General features: G+C 50.1%; 1 protein-coding gene across 1 annotated transcript in view; it reads right to left on the bottom strand.

The window, feature by feature from the left end:
- Positions 1-3,977: 3,977 nt before the first annotated feature.
- LOC147982071 (polyubiquitin-like) overlaps positions 3,978-20,479 on the bottom strand; it is a 28,199-nt gene continuing 11,697 nt past the window's right edge. The window contains exons 2-3 of the mRNA XM_087514229.1: positions 18,474-18,477; positions 3,978-4,654 (exon numbers count right to left, since the gene is read on the bottom strand). Coding sequence (XP_087370355.1) covers positions 3,988-4,654; positions 18,474-18,477 — 671 coding nt within the window. The 3' untranslated portion in view covers positions 3,978-3,987. The remainder of the gene's footprint in view (positions 4,655-18,473; positions 18,478-20,479) is intronic.

Genomic DNA, 20,479 nt, shown 5'->3' with positions numbered 1-20,479 from the left:
ATGGACTTGTGAAGATGTGCCGAAGAGCGGCTCACCCATAGTGGAGTATGGGGGAGCAATCTACTAGTCTTCACCGAGCCAACGCAATCAAGAAAGGTTGTCCAACTTGAGGAGGTCAAGATCGTCTACATCTACAAGGCAAAGGTTTGCCCTTGATAGGTTTTCTATTTTACCAGTCTCATGGTGGTAGTTGGGAGACCGGGTTATAGGATCGATTGTCGTACTATCAAGGGGGGCTCTTGATGAGTTGTTTGATCATATCGTTTACAGAGAGCTCAAACCATTGCATCCTTGCATCATCTTTATTGGTTCTTGTTTGGTTCTCTTTGTGAGTCTTAGAGCTTATGGTCATCTTGATGACAAGCTCGAGTTCATCGAAAACGGAGTTCACTTGCATTTTCTATGATGTTTTCGATGTTGGAGGTTATGTCGGTTCTTCTATGTTGGAGGTTTCACTCCTCTATATGCTAGGCATACCTTGCTGTTTTGATGCTACTCGTTGTCTTCTATCCAACAAGCTTGAGTTTGCTCAATTCGGAGCTCATTTGCAGCAGTTATGGCAGTTCTGGTTTTATTGTATCCTTCTGTTGTCTTTAGCTACGATATGAAGGCAGCCAAGTGCTAAAACCTCTGTGGCGTGCGGTAGTACTGCTGAAGGGAGCGGTAGTACCACAGGGGCTAGCGGTAGTACCGCTCCTGATGAGCGGCAGTACCGCTGCCTCCAGCCCTGACGCTGATGCATGCGGAAGTAGGCGCGGATGTAATTTTTACATCCGCCCTTACGCTGTAGTACCGCTCCCTGTGAGCGGTAGTACTGTGCCGGCTTTCTACTCGAAGCTAGCTCCAGGGGATGTAGGCGTGGCAGTAATTTTTTACATCCGTGGACACGCGGTAGTACCGTTATCCCCAGAGGTAGTACCGCTACCTCACTGTGTATACTGCCATGTGCTGCACTTGTGTGGCCGTTGAATACTACCCCTGCGGTAGTACCGCAAGGGCAGGCAGTAGTATCGCTCCGGCAGTAGTGCCGTCCTGTTGCCCCGTTGCAGTAGTGTTTAATTTGGCTACGGCCGCCCTAGCGGTAGTACCACTCCTTGGAGCGGTAGTACCGCTCGGTGCGGGCTGTGAGGATAATGGTTGGATTTTTTCCCCACCTATAAAAGGGGATCTTCTTCCCCAATGAACCTTATCCTTTGAGCTCGTGTTCTCCCCCCATTGTTGACCTTCTTCGAGCTTGCTATCTCTCAATCCCTCCATGGATTCTTGCTAGTTTTGGGGGGAAAGGAGAGAGGAGATCTAGATCCACATTTCCACCAATCACTTTCTCCTCTATGTGAGGGGAACCCCTTGGATCTAGATCTTGGAGTTCTTGGTGTTCTCCTTCTTGTTCTTCCTCTCATTTTCCTCCCTAGCATTAATTAATTTGGTGGGATTTGGGAGAGAAGGACTTGAGAACTCCGTGTGCCCTTGCCATTGCATTTGGTGCATCGGTTTGAGTTCTCCACGGTGATACGTGGAAGTTACAAGTTGAGAAGCTTATTACTCTTGGGTGCTTGGTACCCTTGGGCTTGTTCCTCTTGGGTGCTTGGGCGCCCCAGACGGTTGGTGGTGTTCGGAGCTCAATCATTGTGGTGTAAAGCTCCGGGCAAGCGTCGGGGTCTCCAATTAGGTTGTGGAGATCACCCCGAGCAATTTGACGGGTTCCGGTGACCGCCCCCAAGGGTTGCCAAAGTGTACGGGTTCGGTGACCGCCCCCAAGGGTTGCCATTTGTACGGATTCGGTGACCGCCCTCAAGGGTCACTTAGTGGAATCACGGCATCTTGCATTGTGCGAGGGCGTGAGGAGATTACGGTGGCCCTAGTGGCTTCTTGGGGTGCATTGTGCCTCCACACCGCTCCAAACGGAGATTAGCATCCGCAAGGGTGTGAACTTCAGGATCCATCGTCGTCTCCGCGTGCCTCGGTTATCTCTTACCCGAGCCCTTTACTTATGCACTTTACTTTGTGATAGCCATATTGTTTCTTGTCAGATATCTTGCTATCACCTAGTAGTTTATCTTGCTTAGCATAAGTTGTTGGTGCACATAGGTGAGCCTAATTGTTGTAGGTTTTGTGCTTGACAAATTAACCGCTAGGTTTATTCCGCATTTGTTCAAGCCTAAACCGTAATTATTTTAAAGCACATATTCACCCCCCTCTAGGTGACATCCTCGATCTTTCACATGGGTGAAAGTCAAGCCATCATGTGTGTCAAGCGCTTCGCGGTTGGAATTGTGCAAGTGTTTGGTATGGAATATTTGAGAGCTCCCAATGCTGAAGACACCGCAAGGCTTTTGGAGATGAACAAATCTCGTGGGTTCCCATGTATGCTTGGCTCAATAGATTGCATGCATTGGAGTTGGAAGAACTGTCCTAAGGCATGGCATGGACAATTCCACGGCCTGAAAAAGGGTTCCACTATAATCCTTGAAGCGGTGGACGATTATGAGATTTGGATTTGGCATGCTTTTTTCAGAATGCCTGGATCTTGCAATGATATCAATGTTCTTCAACGGCCACCACTCATGAATAGGATTGCAAATGGTGAAACTCCACCAGTGGAGTTTGTAGCAAATGGCCATACATACAACTATGGCTACTATCTTGCGGATGGCATCTACCCAAGGTGACAAACATTTGTGAAGCCGTTGATGGCACCGCAAGGTAAGAAAAATCTTGATTTCCACAATGCTCAGGCGGTGGCTAGGAAATATGTGGAGAGAGCTTTTGGGATTTTGCAAGCCCAATTTGTTATTGTGAGAGGACCGGCTAGATTTTGGGATCAAAAGATCCTTTCGTACATCATGACCGCTTGTGTGATCATGCATAACATGATAATCGAGAATGAGCGTGGGCAAGATTTAGACTATTCTCAGTATGAGTTGATGGGACATCCCATGCGAGTGCAGAGAAGGGCTGCGAGGGTGGCCCACTTTGTTGCCTCCTATCATTGCCATTCGACGTGCCGAAACACATGATGACCTTCAAATGGATCTAATCAAGGAGTGGTGGTCATGGAATGTGCGACAAAACTAGTTTGATGTTGTATGTTTGTTGTATTGTTGACTATTTGTTGTATTGAAGATAAACTATTTATTTGAGTTGTAATAATAATTGAATTATTTACTATTGATTTATTTTGTGTGTGTTTGATCTTCTTGGTTCCATATTGAGTGAGAAATGTTGTTTGTGCTGGACGCGCGCGCTGTAATTTAGCGCGCCTGATAGAGCGCTACCTATGGCGCGGATTATATACCGCTTTTGGTAAAGCAAAACACCAGCCCAGCGCGCTAAAACGCTGTTTCGGCGCTGCAAATAAAATTTAGCGCCACGGTCGCCAGTGGGTATAGTCCAAGCTTCATGAACATATTTTGCCTTTCAGCCATAGCTGATAAAGTTTTATCACCCGCAAAAAACTAAGCTGCTAAAGTTTCTGGTCGTTCGCTACTTTGCTCCCTGGCTTGCATGTATACCGACAATGCACATAGATTTGGCATATACATGTGTTTCCTCAGGCGCTCCCCTCTACCCGCGATACTAAATTCGATAGGTCATATGGACTCTTATATGAATTTTCAATTTGCATGTAATTAATTTGATTTGAATAGATAAACTCCCTGATTTATCATATATGAATGAAACTATACAGAACAAGTTGTAGCACTACGTGAGCAACGGTAATGTCGTTCACTACGGGTATTTTGTGGTGTGTCTGCTGCTTGCAAAGGCTGCAATAGGTGACGCATTCATACAAATGATAAATAGTTTTGCTGATAACACCACATCACTAGTTCACTACTACTGTAGAAGGGAACCAGAAAGACCTGACATACTGAATGATAGTTGTACATACTGATAAATCACCACTAATGGAATATGGAAGGAGAGAAACAAGACTAGAGTGCAGCAAAATAAAACTGGTCGTTCCAGAATAGCCATGCATCTCGATCAACAACCACAAAGGCAGAGCAGATGATGAAGGGTATCCTCCTTCTGAATCTTGTACTCCGCCAGGGTGCGCTTGTCGTCCAGCTCTTTGCCGGCGAAGATGAGGCGTGTTTGTATCGGAGGAATACCTTCCTTCTGGTACATCTTCACCTTGACACTCTCGACAGTGTCTGAGCTCTCAATCTCGAAAGTGAGGGTCTTCCCTATCAACATCTTCACGAAGATGATCATCCCACCTCTGGGGCGTGGGTGGAGGACGAGAAGGATCGTGGAATCCTTGTGTATATTGTGCTCGGCCAACGTGCGCTCGTTGTCCTCGAGCTGCTTGCCTTTGAAGATGAGGCACTGCAGGTTTGTGGGGAAGCCCTCCATGTAGTGGATCTTTGTCTTGACGGTGCCTATGGTGTCGAGGCTGTCGACCTCGAGAGGGATGGTCCTACCCGTCTGCGTCTCCCTCACAAAGATCTGCATCTTCTCCTGGATGTCTATCGTGGATTCGTGTTTGATGTCGTAATCGGCCAGCGTGAGGTTGTCCTGTAGCTGCTCCCCGTCGAAGACGAGCCGGTACTGCTCTTGGATCTTTGCCTTGACGCTGTACAAGGTGTCCGATGCGTGGACCTTGAGGCAGATCGTCCTGCCGGTTGGGTTCTTAACGTAGATGTGCATCCTTGAATGTCCAAACAGAAGATACATCACCAATTTTGAGACAATTTATTTAGGCAGGTGATGGAAGAACAATGTACAAAAACATACCAACAGTTAGTTCCAACATGTAGTAGCAGCAATTAAGAGCCCATTATCTAAAAAACAGTAGAAGCAATAACAGAGATTTACTGCGTAAATACCATGTTGATACAGAACATGGCGTCGCACTAATCAAGCCTGATAGCAGGCATTTTTCTTGTAGAAGTGCTAGCTAGCCGGCAGGATTCAGTCTTGAGCATTCATTAAAAGTAGGACGCACAGAAAAATGAAAACAGATTCGATGCCGGCATATTCTACCGAAAGTAGGAGGAAGATGAGAAATCTGGCGACAAAGGTAAAGGGTTGTTTGCCTGATGCTACAACGATTTGGATTATCTTAATATTCCCTATATGTACAGAAACATAAACTATTTTCTTAAAAGCAAAGTAATTTGTTGGATTCCGTGGTGATCAAAGATACATATCTAGAATTCCTATCTAGCTAGCGTTCATACGTTATCCAGATGAACGACGGTTTCTTCCGCGCGCATGGATGAGAAAGATGATGAAAAGAGTTGTAGTAGTAGTAGTACTGGAATGTAGAGTAGTAGTAGCAGTACTGGAGTATATAGAAAGAGCTCTACTCTACGTACCTGCCTGAAGTCGACAAAGATCGATCAGCGGCCTTTCAAAGTTCTTGCTCCCGCCGCCGCCGGAGCGGAGAGCCCAATGATGAAGCCATGTACCTAGGTAGGGGCACGGATCTGTGCAAAGAGCCCTATCCTAGGACATCCCTAAGAGGAGTCACCTTTCAATCGACTTGAAGGTATCCCACTCGACGGATTCAAGACACTCGACCAGAAAGCTATCACTCGACCATGAAGCCAACCACTCGACCGCCAGGAGACCTGTAGTCACTCCGCAGGCAAACGGTCAGCTGTTAAGTAGTCTTTATGGTCATTATAGCACTTTATTAAGGGCGTTACCAGTAACGCCCAACCTTAAATGTACCTTAAACCCTGCATTACTGAGGGCAGGAGGGGGCCGGCGAACTCTATATAAACCATCCCCCTCCTCAGTATGGAGGGTTCGCACCCCTGTTATTCACACGCCAGTAATCCAGTCGACCGCCTCCGGACACCGAGACGTAGGGTTGTTACTTCCTCCACGAAGGGCCTGAACTCGTACATCTTGGTGTGTTTACAACTTTCCAGTAGCTGAGATCTAGCCTCTCCATTCATACCCCCCTACATCACTGTCAGAGTTAGAACCACGACAGTTGGCGCCCACCGTGGGGCAGGAATCTTAGCGCTTGATTGAAGAAGTTGCGATTTTTCCGATCCCTTTGATCATGGTTTCGTGCGGAGTTTTGGTGGAGGGCCGCGAGATCCGCCTCGGCGCGCTCACGTTCATCGCCGACGACTCCGCCTGGCTTCAGGAGGCGCCACTCGACATCGACGCGCTCCTCGTCCGCGGTGCGACGCATTTCCGCGCATGCGTTCGTGGCGTCCTATGGCAGCCGTCGACCCAGTATCGGTCGGCCCCTGTATTGTCTCCCCGCTCTGTCTCCCACCGGCGCAAGCGCTCCGGTCGATCGAGACTTCAGAGGTGGGTGAGGCATGCCGTGGCTCGCCAGTCGGCCGCCCCGCAAGTCGCGGCAATCGAGCCCGACGAATCCCTCTGCAGCCTGTTCGACCTGTCGACTGGCTCCGCGGAGACCGCATCCGAGTGCGACAGCAGCGACCTAGCGGCTGAGATCCTGGCGGTCGATGGAACACACAGTCCTCCCGGTTTCCCTCGCGCTGGTGGAGGCGCGGGTGGGGGCGACCCGTCGCATCCCCACGATGAGTATCTCCCCGAACCTCTCACGTCATTGCAGCGAGAGGAGTTTCGCCGCCGGAACACGGACGCACTCCGCACTCCTATCGTCGGAGAGTCCCCCGAGGCCCGGGCCTTGGAGGACGCGCGCTTGGCTAATTTGGCCGAGCGCACTCGACTGGAGAATCTCCAGCGAGCACTCGACGAGCAAGCGCGTCAGCGGGCTCCCGAGTCTAGTCGACGTCAGCTCTTCCCGCCGACGCAGGTATACCGAACCCCAGTTCAGAATTTGGCCGCCGCGGCCCGTATAGCAGAATCGATTCAGCCCTCCCAGTCGGAGGCTGGCAGGGGCTTGTTACAGATCAGAGCGTTGCTCCGGGCGGCGGGAAGCCAGAATTCCGTTGTTTCTCAGTCGCGGAACAGGATCCACAGTCGATCCATTGCAACAGATACAGTCCAGTCGGCTCACAGCCCGCGGTCGCCCCCGAGGCGTGAGGGACGTGGCGACCGGCATGATCAGTACAGAAGGAATGAGCAGTATGATCACCGATCCTATCGTGATGATCGACGTCAAGTGCCAACCCCTCCCCCGAGGAGTGGGTCATATGCGCCTCGACATCGAGATGAGAGACGCCCCCATAGCGTTGGGCAGAGGATTCCCGTCGACCCCAGGGACCCAGGCTTTGACGCGAGATCTGTCCTCGTTCAAGGCTTGGTTGACAGGAACAGGGCTCATCGGGAAGGCCAGAACAGAGATGCGCCCGCCAGCAGCAGAATACGTGTTTCAGGGCCAGAGTGTTTCAGTCGAGCCATCAGAGCCGCAGTGATTCCTCCCAATTTCAGGCTGGCGACTGGAATCAGCAAGTTCACCGGTGAATCTAAGCCTGACACTTGGCTCGAAGATTACCGAGTGGCTGTATAGATTGGCGGTGGCAATGATGAGGTGGCCATGAAGCATTTGCCTCTCATGTTAGAGGGCTCAGCCAGAGCGTGGCTAAATCAGTTGGCACCCGGCAGCATTTACACTTGGGAAGACCTCTCCCGAGTGTTTATCACAACCTTTGAAGGAACATGCAAGCGACCTGCAGGCCTTACAGAGTTGCGGTCTTGCGTGCAGAAGCCGAATGAAACTCTGAGGGAATACATCCAGAGGTGGATCACACTGCATCACTCGGTTGAGAATGTGCGAGACCATCAAGCAGTTTGTGCCTTCAAGGAAGGCGTTAAATACAGAGAGCTGAATCTGAAGTTCGGTCGAACTGGAGAGATGTCTCTGAATCGGATGATGGAGATTGCCACCAAGTACGCTAATGGAGAAGACGAGGACCGACTCCGGAGTGGCAAGCACAAGGCAGTCGCCCAAGAAACCGGAGGAAACTCCAGTTGGAAACAGAAGCGGAAGGCCGAGCCAGCCGCTCCTGGGGAGGCCCTAGCCATAGCCCAGGGAAACTTCAAGGGAAAACCCAAGGGCACCTGGAAGCCCAAGAAAGTCAAGGATCAGGATGGAAACGATGTTTTGGATCTGCCATGTCACATCCACACCAAGAAAGATGAAGAGGGTAATTTTATTTACCCAAAGCATACCACTCGACAGTGTCGGCTCCTGATCCAGCAGTTTCAGGGCAAACAGTCCAAAGATAAGGAAAAAGAGTCGGACAGAGTTGAGGACAAGGAAGATAGTGACGATGGATACCCCCAAATCAATTCCACCCTGATGATTTTTGCTGATGTCAAAAGCAAAAGTCGACTGAAAGTCATCAACCGTGAGATGAATATGGTTGCTCCGGCAACACCCAGTTATCTGAAGTGGTCTCAGACTGCCAACATGTTCGACCAGTCTGACCACCCTACGCACATTGCCACCCTTGGGAGGCAGGCTTTGGTGGTCGATCCAATTGTCGAAGGCACTCGACTGACCAAAGTTCTGATGGATGGTGGCAGTGGCCTGAACATACTGTACGCCGAAACTTTGAAAGGAATGGGCATTCCGATGTCCAGACTAAGTACCAGTAACATGAGCTTCCACGGAGTCATTCGTGGCAAGAAAGCCGAATCACTCGGCCAGATTGCTCTTGATGTGGTTTTCGGCGATTCAAAGAATTACCGCAAGGAAAGGTTGACATTCGAGGTTGTGGACTTCCAAAGTGCTTATCATGCCATTTTGGGCAGGCCAGCTTACGCACGCTTCATGGCTCGACCATGTTACGTGTACCTCAAACTGAAGATGCCTGGCCCTAAAGGTGTAATCACTGTTACAGGCAACCGAAAGAAAGCAGAAGAGTGCTTTCAGAAAGGCTCAAAGATCGCCAATGCTCAGATGGCAGTGGTCGAGCTGCAAGAGTACCAAAAGACTGCCGATCCGAGTGAATTGCTACGAGCCAAGAAGCCTGCTTCAGAATCAGCTTTTCAGTCGTCCAGTGAAACAAAGCCAGCCCACATTCACCCGACCGACCCCGATGCTACCCCGACTCACATCTCAACGACGCTCGACTCCAAATAGGAAGAAGCGCTCGTCCAGCTCCTTCGTGAGAACTGGGACGTCTTCGCATGGAAGCCCTCTGACATGCCTGGAGTTCCCAGAGGGCTGGCCGAGCACCGTCTACGAGTCGACCCAAAATTCAAGCCTGTGAAGGAACATCTTCGACGGCCCGCCGTCCAGAAAAAGCAAGCCATTGGCGAGGAGGTAGCTCGGCTCTTAGCAGCGGAGTTCATCCGAGAGATTTACCACTCTGAGTGGCTCGCCAATGTCGTCATGGTCCCCAAGAAGGACAAGTCACTTCGCATGTGCATTGATTTCAAACATATCAATCGGGCCTGCCCGAAAGATCATTTTCCTCTCCCTCGCATCGACCAAATAGTCGACTCGACTGCTGGGTGCGAGAGATTGTCTTTTCTAGATGCCTATTCCGGGTACCATCAGATCCGTCTGTATGGACCCGACGAGATCAAAACAGCTTTCATCACTCCTTTCGGATGCTTCTGTTACGTCACCATGTCGTTCGGCCTCAAGAACGCCGGAGCCACGTTCATGAGAATGATTCAGAAGTGTCTACTCACTCAAATCAGTCGGAATGTGGAGGCATACATGGATGATATTATGGTCAAGTCACGGAAAGGTTCCGACCTGCGGGCTGACCTTGCTGAAACCTTTGCCAACCTCAGGAGGTATGATATCAAGCTCAATCCATCAAAGTGCACGTTCGGAGTTCCAGGTGGAAAGTTACTTGGTTTTCTCGTTTCCAAACGGGGGATCGATGCCAATCCTAAAAAAGTTGGCACCATACTCCGGATGAAGCGCCCTGTATGCGTGCACGATGTCCAAAAGCTTACAGGCTGCTTGGCCGCTCTAAGTCGATTCATTTCTCATCTCGGTGAGAAGGCGTTGCCTCTTTACCGACTGATGAAGAAGTCTGACAAGTTCGAGTGGACTCCAGAAGCTGACGCAACATTTGCAGAGCTCAAAGCTCTGCTCTCCACCCAGCCGGTGCTTGCTGCCCCAATCAGCAAAGAGCCTCTGCTGCTTTACATTGCAGCCACAGGACAAGTTGTCAGTACAGTACTTACGGTCGAGCGGGAAGAAGAAGGAAAGGCCTTCAGAGTTCAGCGCCTAGTCTATTATCTGTCTGAAGTTTTGACCCCTTCAAAACAAAGATACCCCCACTATCAGAAGCTTGTATATGGGATTTTCATGACCATGAAGAAGATTGCACATTACTTCTCTGACCACTCCATTACAGTCGTCAGCGACGCCCCACTGTCAGAGATTCTGCATAACAGAGATGTAACTGGTCGAGTGGCCAAGTGGGCGATTGAACTCCTTCCCTTAGATATCAAGTTTGAAGCAAAGAAGGCTATCAAGTCCCAAGCAATCGCAGATTTCATCGCCGAGTGGATTGAACAGCAACTTCCGACTCAAGTTCACTCGGAGCACTGGACCATGTTCTTCGATGGATCTAAGATGCTGAATGGTTCCGGTGCTGGGGTAGTTCTAGTCTCCCCCCGAGGAGATAAGCTCAGATATGTTCTCCAGATTCACTTCGATTCCTCCAATAATGAAGCAGAATATGAAGCACTTTTGTACGGGTTGCACATGGCCATTTCACTCAGCGTCCATCGCCTCATGGTTTATGGCGACTCAGATCTGGTAGTTAATCAGGTGATGAAGGAGTGGGACGTCAGAAGTCCAGCTATGACCGGTTATTGCAATGCTGTGAGAAAGCTAGAAAAGAAATTCGAGGGGTTAGAGCTTCATCACATCCCCCGACTGAAAAATCAAGCAGCTGATGACCTGGCAAAGATAGGCTCCAAGAGAGAAGCCATTCCCAGCAATGTGTTTCTGGAGCACATCCGCTCGCCGTCAGTCCAGGAGGATCCTTTCACAGAAGAAGCCCCACAACCGAAAAGTGCCACAGATCCGACTGAAGTCGAAGTTCCTGCTGTGGTCGACCTGATCACGGAAGTCTTGGCGATCACTCCCGACTGGACGATACCGTACATCGCGTATATCCTAAGGAAAGAACTCCCAGAGGACGAGGAAGAGGCTCGACAGATCGTCTGCCGATCCAAGGCCTTCACAGTCATAAAGGGGCAGTTGTATAGGGAAAGCACGACTGGAATTGGTTAGAAGTGCATAACACCAGAAGAGGGTCGGATAATCCTTGATGATATCCACTCGGGGACCTGTGGTCACCATGCGTCCTCTCGGACCATCGTGGTTAAAGCATACCGAGCGGGATTTTACTGGCCTAGAGCAAATGAGATGGCAAAAGAGATAGCCGACAAGTGTGGAGGGTGCCAGTTCTACTCCAACATGTCACACAAGCCTGCGTCAGCCCTGAAGACCATTCCACTCGTCTGGCCCTTTGCTGTTTGGGGACTAGACATGGTTGGTCCACTGAGAACAGGCAGAAGTGGTTTCACTCATGTGCTTGTGGCAGTCGACAAGTTTACCAAATGGATTGAAGCTAAGCCTATCAAGAATCTTGATGCTTGCACTGCTATCAGTTTCGTCAGAGGGCTAACATTCAGATATGGAGTCCCGCATAGCATCATCACTGACAATGGGTCAAACTCTAATTCGGACAAGTTCAGAGCTTTTTGCGCCTCTCAAGGCACTCGAGTCGACTACGCATCAGTCGCCCATCCCCAGTCGAATGGACAAGCCGAAAGAGCAAATGGTCTGATTCTCAAAGGACTAAAGCCTCGACTGATGCATGATCTCAAGCACGCGGCAGGTGCTTGGGTCGACGAGCTTCCGTCAGTTCTGTGGGGATTGAGGACCACCCCTAACCGATCGACTGGAAGAACTCCATTCTTTCTGGTTTATGGAGCCGAAGCAGTTCTGCCAAGTGATCTTCTTCACAACGCGCCCCGAGTCGAACTTTACACCGAAGATGAAGCAGAACAGGCCCGGCAAGACGCAGTCGACCTCCTAGAAGAAGAGAGGGAGATGGCCATGATCAGATCGACCATTTATCAGCAAGACTTGCGTCGATTCCATGCCAGAAATGTGAAGAGCCGAGCCTTCTAGGAAGTAGATTTGGTCCTCCGAGTGGATCAACAGAAACCATACAAACTTGCTCCTACTCGGGAAGGCCCCTTCATCGTCACCAGAGTCCTCCACAATGGAGCATATCACCTCTACAATGTTGATCACCAGATCGACGAGCCACGAGCTTGGAATGCGGAGCTACTCCGCCCATTTTACACTTGAGTTCTCCCTTGGACGAGATGTAATAAGAAAAATTTCCGCAGTTTATTTTTATCAAAGACAAGAGTGTTCCAATAATTGCTGTCACTTCTGTTTGCTTACGAAATCCCCCAGTGGGTGACTTAGCTGCGAATCCGTTTCACCTAAGTTTGAAAAATCCTACTGAGTGGAGAGCCAGACTCCCACTCGGGGGCTTAGCTGCAGTCTAGTACTCGCCTAAGTTCTCTCACTTAGAGACTTACCTGCAGTCAGGCACTCGCCTAAGTTTGAAAAAATCCTACCGAGTGGAGAGCGATCCTCCCACTCGGGGGCTTAGCTGCAGTCCAGCACTCGCCTAAGTTCTCTCACTTAGAGACTTAGCTGCAGTCAGGCACTCGCCTAAGTTTGAAAAAATCCTACCAAGTGGAGAGCAATCCTCCCACTCGGGGGCTTAGCTGCAGTCCAGTACTCGCCTAAGTTCTCTCACTTAGAGACTTAGCTGCAGTCAGGCACTCGCCTAAGTTTGAAAAAATCCTACCGAGTGGAGAGCGATCCTCCCACTCGGGGGCTTAGCTACAGTCCAGCACTCGCCTAAGTTCTCTCACTTAGAGACTTAGCTGCAGTCAGGCACTCGCCTAAGTTTGAAAAAATCCTACCAAGTGGAGAGCAATCCTCCCACTCGGGGGCTTAGCTGCAGTCCAGTACTCGCCTAAGTTCTCTCACTTAGAGACTTAGCTGCAGTCAGGCACTCGCCTAAGTTTGAAAAAATCCTACCGAGTGGAGAGCGATCCTCCCACTCGGGGGCTTAGCTACAGTCCAGCACTCGCCTAAGTTCTCTCACTTAGAGACTTAGCTGCAGTCAGGCACTCGCCTAAGTTTGAAAAAATCCTACCGAGTGGAGAGCGATCCTCCCACTCGGGGGCTTAGCTGCAGTCCAGCACTCGCCTAAGTTCTCTCACTTAGAGACTTAGCTGCAGTCAGGCACTCGCCTAAGTTTGAAAAAATCCTACCGAGTGGAGAGCAATCCTCCCACTCGGAGGCTTAGCTGGAGCCCAGTGCTCGCCTAAGTGATTAGAAATCCTACCGAGTGGCGAGCAAACCTCCCACTCGGAGGCTTAGCTGCAGCCCAGCGCTCGCCTAAGTGATTAGAAATCCTACCGAGTGGCGAGCAAACCTCCCACTCGGGGGCTTAGCTGCAGCCCAGCACTCGCCTAAGTGTTTAAAAATCCTACCGAGTGGAGAGCAAACCTCCCACTCGGGGGCTTAGCTGCAGCCCAGCGCTCGCCTAAGTGTTTAAAATTCCTACCGAGTGGAGAGCAAACCTCTCACTCGGAGGCTTAGCTGCGGCCCAGTGCTCGCCTAAGTACAAGACACAACCCAATCCGCGGGTCGACTGCTACCTTCCCCTTCGGAGCTGCGCCGCAAATACAAGGTTATTCCGAGTGAAGATCAAGATCCACTCGACGAATCAAACCATGAAGATATTCAACGACAAATCAAGATCAGATAAAGCCTAAAAGGTCCCAGACCTTAGATCAAAGTACTCAAGCCTTCGGCTCGGCGGAGTTTAACGGTTACAAATCCACTCGGCATTCCGAGGCAAATTTAAAGTGAAGCATAGAAGTTTTTCATTCCTCAGGAGGAGGACTGGAAGGGGCGACGAACTCGTCCAAGTCGATCCCATCTGCAATACGAGTGGCTGCAGCAATAAAAGTCTCCATGAAGTCCTGAAAGTTGTGCTTCCTGGTATTGGCAACTTGGATGGCGGCCAGCTTTTCTTCTCGCGCCTCCTTGCAATGGACGCGGACCAGAGACAGAGCGACATCAGCACCACATCTAGCAGAAGATTTCTTCCATTCCGCCACTCGACCCGGGACTTCATTCAGTCGGACCATCAGGGACTCGAGGTCGTTCTGAAGTGTCGTTCTGGGCCAGAGTGATGTGTCGATCCGCGACATCGCAGCCTTCAGCCGAGCAAGATAATCAACGATGCTGGTAACACGAGACTCCAGTCGGAGCACGTTCATAGCAGCATCGTCCTTCACGAGAGAATTGGCAGGATCCAAGCCTGGCTCCACTCGACTGGTTTCCTCTTCGATGCTCTGGCAGAATTCTGCAAACACGGTTCAAGAATAAGACAGTGGCCGTACGCTGGCTCGGCAACTACAAGACAGCCGGGTTGGAATAATTACCTTCGAGCATGACGAACAGCTTCTTGGCGAGTCCTCCGAGATAAGCCTCCAGATCTTTTACCTTCCCCGCCAGCTCGCCCGCCTTGTCGTGCAGAGCCATCTTCTCCTTCTTCAGTCGACTGGCATCTCGATTAGCTGTCTCGAGAGCAGTTTTCAGTCTGGAGTTCTCCTCTTCAAGAGTCCCGACCGAAGCCAGCTTCTCTTTTGCGAGCTTCGTTTTGCTCGAGGCCTCCTTCAGTGCCTCTGCAAGGTCTTGATCCTTCTTCTTCAGAGCTTCCTCCAGTTTATCTGTGGCGCGTCGAGTGGAACCAACATCAAGAATGGACAAGAAAGAAAATCCACCCGTTAAGAATGGAGAACCTCACCAGCCATACCTTTTGCTTCTTCTTGCGCCTTCTTCAAATTCTCCTAAGCAAGCTTCAAGTTAAGGTTGAGCTGGATCTGCTGATTCTCCAACTTAGTATAGCGAGCTACAAGTTCGCAAGATTTCTGTAAAAAGAAAAATCAGTCGACAGACGTCCAAGATAAGTTGCTTCCGAGTAACTAAGAGACAATGATGACGTTTCTAAGACCACAGCCGAATCAAAAACATTCGACAGTAGTCTCGGGGACTACACCCAGTGGGTGCACTCAGCGTGCCCCCACTGGTTTAAAAAAAGAGAAAGAGAGAAAAAGTCGACTGCCCGCAGTCGACCGGATACAGCTACTCGACCTGGCCCGACCAAACCGAGTGAAGAAATACAGCTACAGCAACGCAATGTAAAGACTACAGTCGACTGCCAGCAGTCCACCGTAGTCTCGGGGACTACACCCAGTGGGTGCACTTAGCGTGCCCCCACTCGTCCAAAGATTGGCAGACACACCCAGTGGGTGTACAGATACAAAAGATCTTCGAAAAAGAGACTCTTCAAACAGCATATCATAACAGACCAAGTGTTGAGTCGACTCACCTGGACGTTGCTTTGAAGAGCCGAACTCGCGTCATAGGCTGCTTGGCTGGCCTCCCGAGCCATCTTCACTTGCTCCATCATGATCCCCGCCTGGCGTATAGCCTCCTTTGCAGCAGCCGCTTGGTCCTCAGGGACGGGGTATGCGGCAAAAAGCGAAGACGGATCCGTAGTCGACGACGAAGGCCGCGCACTCGCCAGAGGAACGGCGAAGGTCACAGAGGCCCGAGTGGTGTCACCACCATCCCGAGCCACGGCCTCGGACGCCGGAGCGGATTGGGGGGTCTTGTCAGCCGACGCCCTCTTGTGCCTCCTCACTCTCAACGGACCGTTGTCGTCGTCATCCGGGAGGTCGATAACATGAGGAGGGGCTGCAAGAGAAACATTCAATCGACCAGAGTTGCAATAAATGATCAGTCGACTCAAAGAAGAACGTCAGTAATCATACCAGGGTTGGAGGTAGCAGCATCCTCCATCTCTTGGTCGTCGCCCTTGGCGGAGACCTCAGAAGTAGCAGCGCTGCAAGCCTCGAAAGTCAGTCAGTTGGCTCAATGAATCGACCAAGGATCTGTCCATGGTCGACGAAGGAAAGCAAGTTTTTGTTTTTACCCGGAAATGGTAGGGACAGCTATCTTCATCTTGGGCAGAGCCTTGGGCAGCTTGGACAGCGTCGTGCGTGGGTGCTTGGGAACCTTCCCAGTCGGCGTAGGAGAAGAGGTCCGAGGGCGTTTCGATGACTGCCCAACAGAAGCAGTCGCCTTGCCACGTTCCCGCGCTGGGTCGTGTGTCTGCTTGGACCGCCCCTCTGGGCGAGGGGGTTCGACCTCCTCCTCCTCCTCCTCCTCTTCGCTGGAGTCGACGTTGTCGTCTCCCTCTCCTTCACCGTCGGACTCCCACTCGCCTTGGTCGTCCCCACTCTCACCTCCGCTCGCCTCCCCTTCCTCAGTTGGCTCCTGAGCCCCGTTGGGCGTCGAGTACATCTCGGTGGTCGCCTGGAAAGCAATAGACAAGACGAAAGTCAATCGACCAACTCAAAGAAGACCAACGCAGAAAACAAGATTTCAGTCGGGAGCATAAAAGACATACCTGGTCCACTTCGTACGAGTTGTCGAGTGGAGTTACCCTCCTGGCTCCTCGGGGGTTGTCTTTGTTCCCCGTGATGCTCGACAGCCACCCCTCCAGCATCTCGTAGGTGACCTCCTCCGGGTGGATCCGAGTGGTGTCATCGAGACCAGAGTACAACCACATCGGGTGGTCACGGGCCTGGAGCGGTTGGATGCGCCTCTGAAGGAAGACCTCCAGTAGGTCCATCCCAGTCACACCCTCACGGACAAGCTCGACCACTCGACCGGCCAACACTTTGACTTGGGCCCTTTCCTCCGGCGTCACTTTCAGAGAAGCGGGTTTTTCAGCTCGGTCGAGGGAGAAAGGAGGAAGACCAGTCGACTGTCCTGGGGTCGCCTGGTCCTGACAGTAGAACCAGGTCGCCTACCAACCACGGACCGACTCCGGGAAAGTAATGGATGGAAAACAGCTCTTCCCCCTCGTCTGGATCGCCAAGCCCCCGCACAACTGGATCACCTGCGTCCTCTCGTCACTCGACTTGGCCTTCTTGACCGATTGAGAACGGCAAGTAAAGATGTGCTTGAAAAGTCCCCAATGGGGGCGGCAACCCAAGAAAGCCTCACACATGGAAATGAAAGCGGTAAGGTATACAATGGAGTTGGGAGTGAAGTGGTGGAGCTGCGCTCCGAAGAAGTTCAAGAAGCTCCGGAAAAAAGGATGGGGCGGCAGAGAAAACCCTCGGTCGATGTGGGTGGCTAGGAGCACGCACTCACCGTCGCGGGGTTGAGGTTCGATCTCTCCCCCCGGAAGACGCGCGGTTTGGTGGGGAATGACTCCCCCCTCGACCATGTCGTCGAGATCCTCTTGCCGGAGCACCGACGGCATCCAGTCGCCCTGGATCCATCCTTTGGCAGAGCGGTCCTAGAGGAAGATCCGCCCCGAGCTGACCTCTTCCCTTTCCCCGCCGCCGCCGCCTTCTTCGCGCGCTCCAGAGCGGAGGTCTTGCTCTTCGTCATCGTCGCCGGCGAAGTCTCGCATGGGCCTGCTGCGCTGGGGCGAGAACGGAGGTGGCGGAAGGACTTGCGAAGGGAGAGAGGCAGAAGAAAGAAGGAGAAGAGAGCGCACTGCTTGGAAACCCCGAGCCGGCGATTTATAAGGGACCGCTTCCGAATGGCTGACTGGTAGGCCCAGGCTATCCAGTCAAATCCCGCAGCAGACGCGCGTGCAGTACGTGGCAAAAAAGGCGACACGGGGATCGAGGAGCTTCCGCTTTATCGCTTCCGATTACTACGGCCGCTCCCGTCCCGCGCGCTTCCCAAAATCTGAATCCTGCGACATCCGCGGGCCACAGAACAACTTGTCAAAACAGAAGACCCCGATCGCGCCGGCGCTCAGTACGTCACAAGCAAAGAAATTCGCTCGACGAAAGGCCTGGAATGGATCGAGGCGACTGAAAAAGGTTGGCAACGTCATCCGTGACGACTGACCCAAAACGAGGCGCTCACGTAGCCCAAAGAATCAGTCGGAAAGATCTCCAACTCTTTCCCCACTCTGACCTCGATCCATTCAGGGGCTAATGATGAAGCCATGTACCTAGGGTAGGGGCACGGACCTGTCCAAGGAGCCCTACCCTAGGACATCCCTAGGAGGAGTCACCTTTCAATCGACTTGAAGGTATCCCACTCGACGGATTCAAGACACTCGACCAGAAAGCTATCACTCGACCATGAAGCCAACCACTCGACCGCCAGGAGACCTGTAGTCACTCCGCAGGCAAACGGTCAGCTGTTAAGTAGTCTTTATGGTCATTATAGCACTTTATTAGGGGCGTTACCAGTAACACCCAACCTTAAATGTACCTTAAACCCTGCATTACTGAGGGCAGGAGGGGGCCGGCGAACTCTATATAAGCCACCCACCTCCTCAGTATGGAGGGTTCACACCCCTGTTATTCACACGCCAGTAATCCAGTCGACCGCCTCCGGGCACCAAGACGTAGGGTTGTTACTTCCTCCGCGAAGGGCCTGAACTCGTACATCTTGGTGTGTTTACAACTTTCCAGTAGCTAAGATCTAGCCTCTCCATTCATACCCCCCTACATCACTGTCAGAGTTAGAACCACGACACCCAATGCCCGGGGATGGAGGGAAGATCGGAACTGCAGTAGAAAGTTGGTTTCAGCCTCGGGATAGATAGATTATATATATATATAGGTCGGATCCATTTCAATCGCTTGCACTTTCCGAGGCTAGGGACGTGGGGTTGTTTGGATAAGCAGAATATACACAAGCCGATCTCTATAAAACAGGAAACTGTTTAACAAACAGTTTTGCTTTTTTTTGAGAAACAACAGTTTTGCTTTTTTTTAGGGGTAACAACAGTTTTGCTAAAGCACAGAATTTTGCATTAACAAGTAGGGAGTCTTTTTTCCAAAAACACGATTTACATAGGGACTGTCTATTCTACATCTGGATGAAATCTAATTTGCTTTCAGTCATATTTTTCAGCCAACTAAAGAATGATAAGTGTCACATGTCTCGTGTCTTCCGTTTCCCTATTCTTTTTGTCCCGCAGATCACTTCTAACCAGGTCCACACACCAAACTATTCAAACCCATACAGAAAGCAGCTAAAAGGGTTAAAAGCTAACAAGAGGTGGACTAAGCTAACTACCGGAGGATGAAAAGGACCAAAACTAGACCAAAACTGATGACATCTAACCACACAGCCGAACAACAGAAAAAAAAATTACAGTTACTGCTGCTATGAATCAACTATACAAAGGGCTAAAACTACACTAATAATACGACTGATAATTACAGTGTAAAAACCACAAAAAATGCACAGTAATTCCACTAAAAATACACTGTTATTCCACTAAAAATGCCACTTGCAAATACAGAGCAAAATCCATTAAAAGTACACTATAAACCCACTAAGGTTTACAATGTAAATTCCACTAATAGTTAGTGTAAAAATCACTGAATATGCACAGTAATTCCACTAAAAGTACATTGTAATTCCACTAAAAGTACACTGTATATTACACTTAAAACACACAAAAGAATTACACCACAATTCCACTAAATTTACCCTAGAGAAGCGTCACCAGAGAGGGCGATTTCTCCATGATCTAGGACACAAACATGGCTGGAGAACAAAAATATCACAGGTAAACACCCCCCCCCCCCCCCCGTGCATTCATCCCCTCTTGTCGTCTCTCTCCCGCCTGAACAAATTTGGAAGAAATAATAGACCTATAGTGGATCATTACATAGGATAAGTTAAGCACAAAATCTCCACAGATCGAAAATAAGAACATAATCAGACAAATGCATGAAACAGGAGAAACCCTAGGAACAACTAGGATATGGTCGCATGAACTAGTAGTCTATGATCACAGGAAAACTGAAAACTACATGCCCAGATCATAGATTTCTGAATTTGCAGAAATAAACAAACCACAGGAATCAAAACATGCTCAGGAAGCTAGCAATTCCTTTTTGGGAAAACTAGTTAAAAACATACGGGGGGGGGGGGGGGGGGGGATTGCTCCAGTTGAGAGAAAATATGAATATTTTCGCAAACTTTGGAAACTGAAAAACCAAACACTGTTAAGAAACTTTGATCTACTAGTTTTAGACACTTTCTACCTGTTCTTAAACAGCTGTGATTGAAGGACTGAATTTAAGTAACTTTGGAAGTGCAAACTACTATGATCTGATGCTTGCTTACACTGAATATTGATAGGCATTAACATAAGCACTAAAATTTAAATTAACAGGAAAAAGGAAAAACACAATCAGGCTAAAGACATTCACACTAGAAGGCACTCACACTAGTAGCAACAAACAAAAATAATCTATAAAACTGATAACATATTTACAGTTCAGAACTAAAAGGACAAATTTGTGACTATTAGATCAAATTACTCTGCATTTATTTACAGTTCGCAGAACTGGATACTTGCTTGTATTAACAGATAACTTATTCAAACTATTGAATGCAGGTGCCTACAATCGAACCAAATGCAATGAAATGCAACATCAAATCACATGCGATGTACCTCAATGAAGATGAAGTTGATTCCCTTAACAT

Source organism: Triticum urartu, chromosome 3A, assembly GCF_056163025.1.
Source record: "Triticum urartu cultivar PI428250 chromosome 3A, HENAU_Tu73, whole genome shotgun sequence".
Lineage (NCBI taxonomy): Eukaryota > Viridiplantae > Streptophyta > Magnoliopsida > Poales > Poaceae > Triticum > Triticum urartu.
Note: the sequence above shows the minus strand (reverse complement) of the source record. Positions and strands in the feature narration are given on the sequence as shown.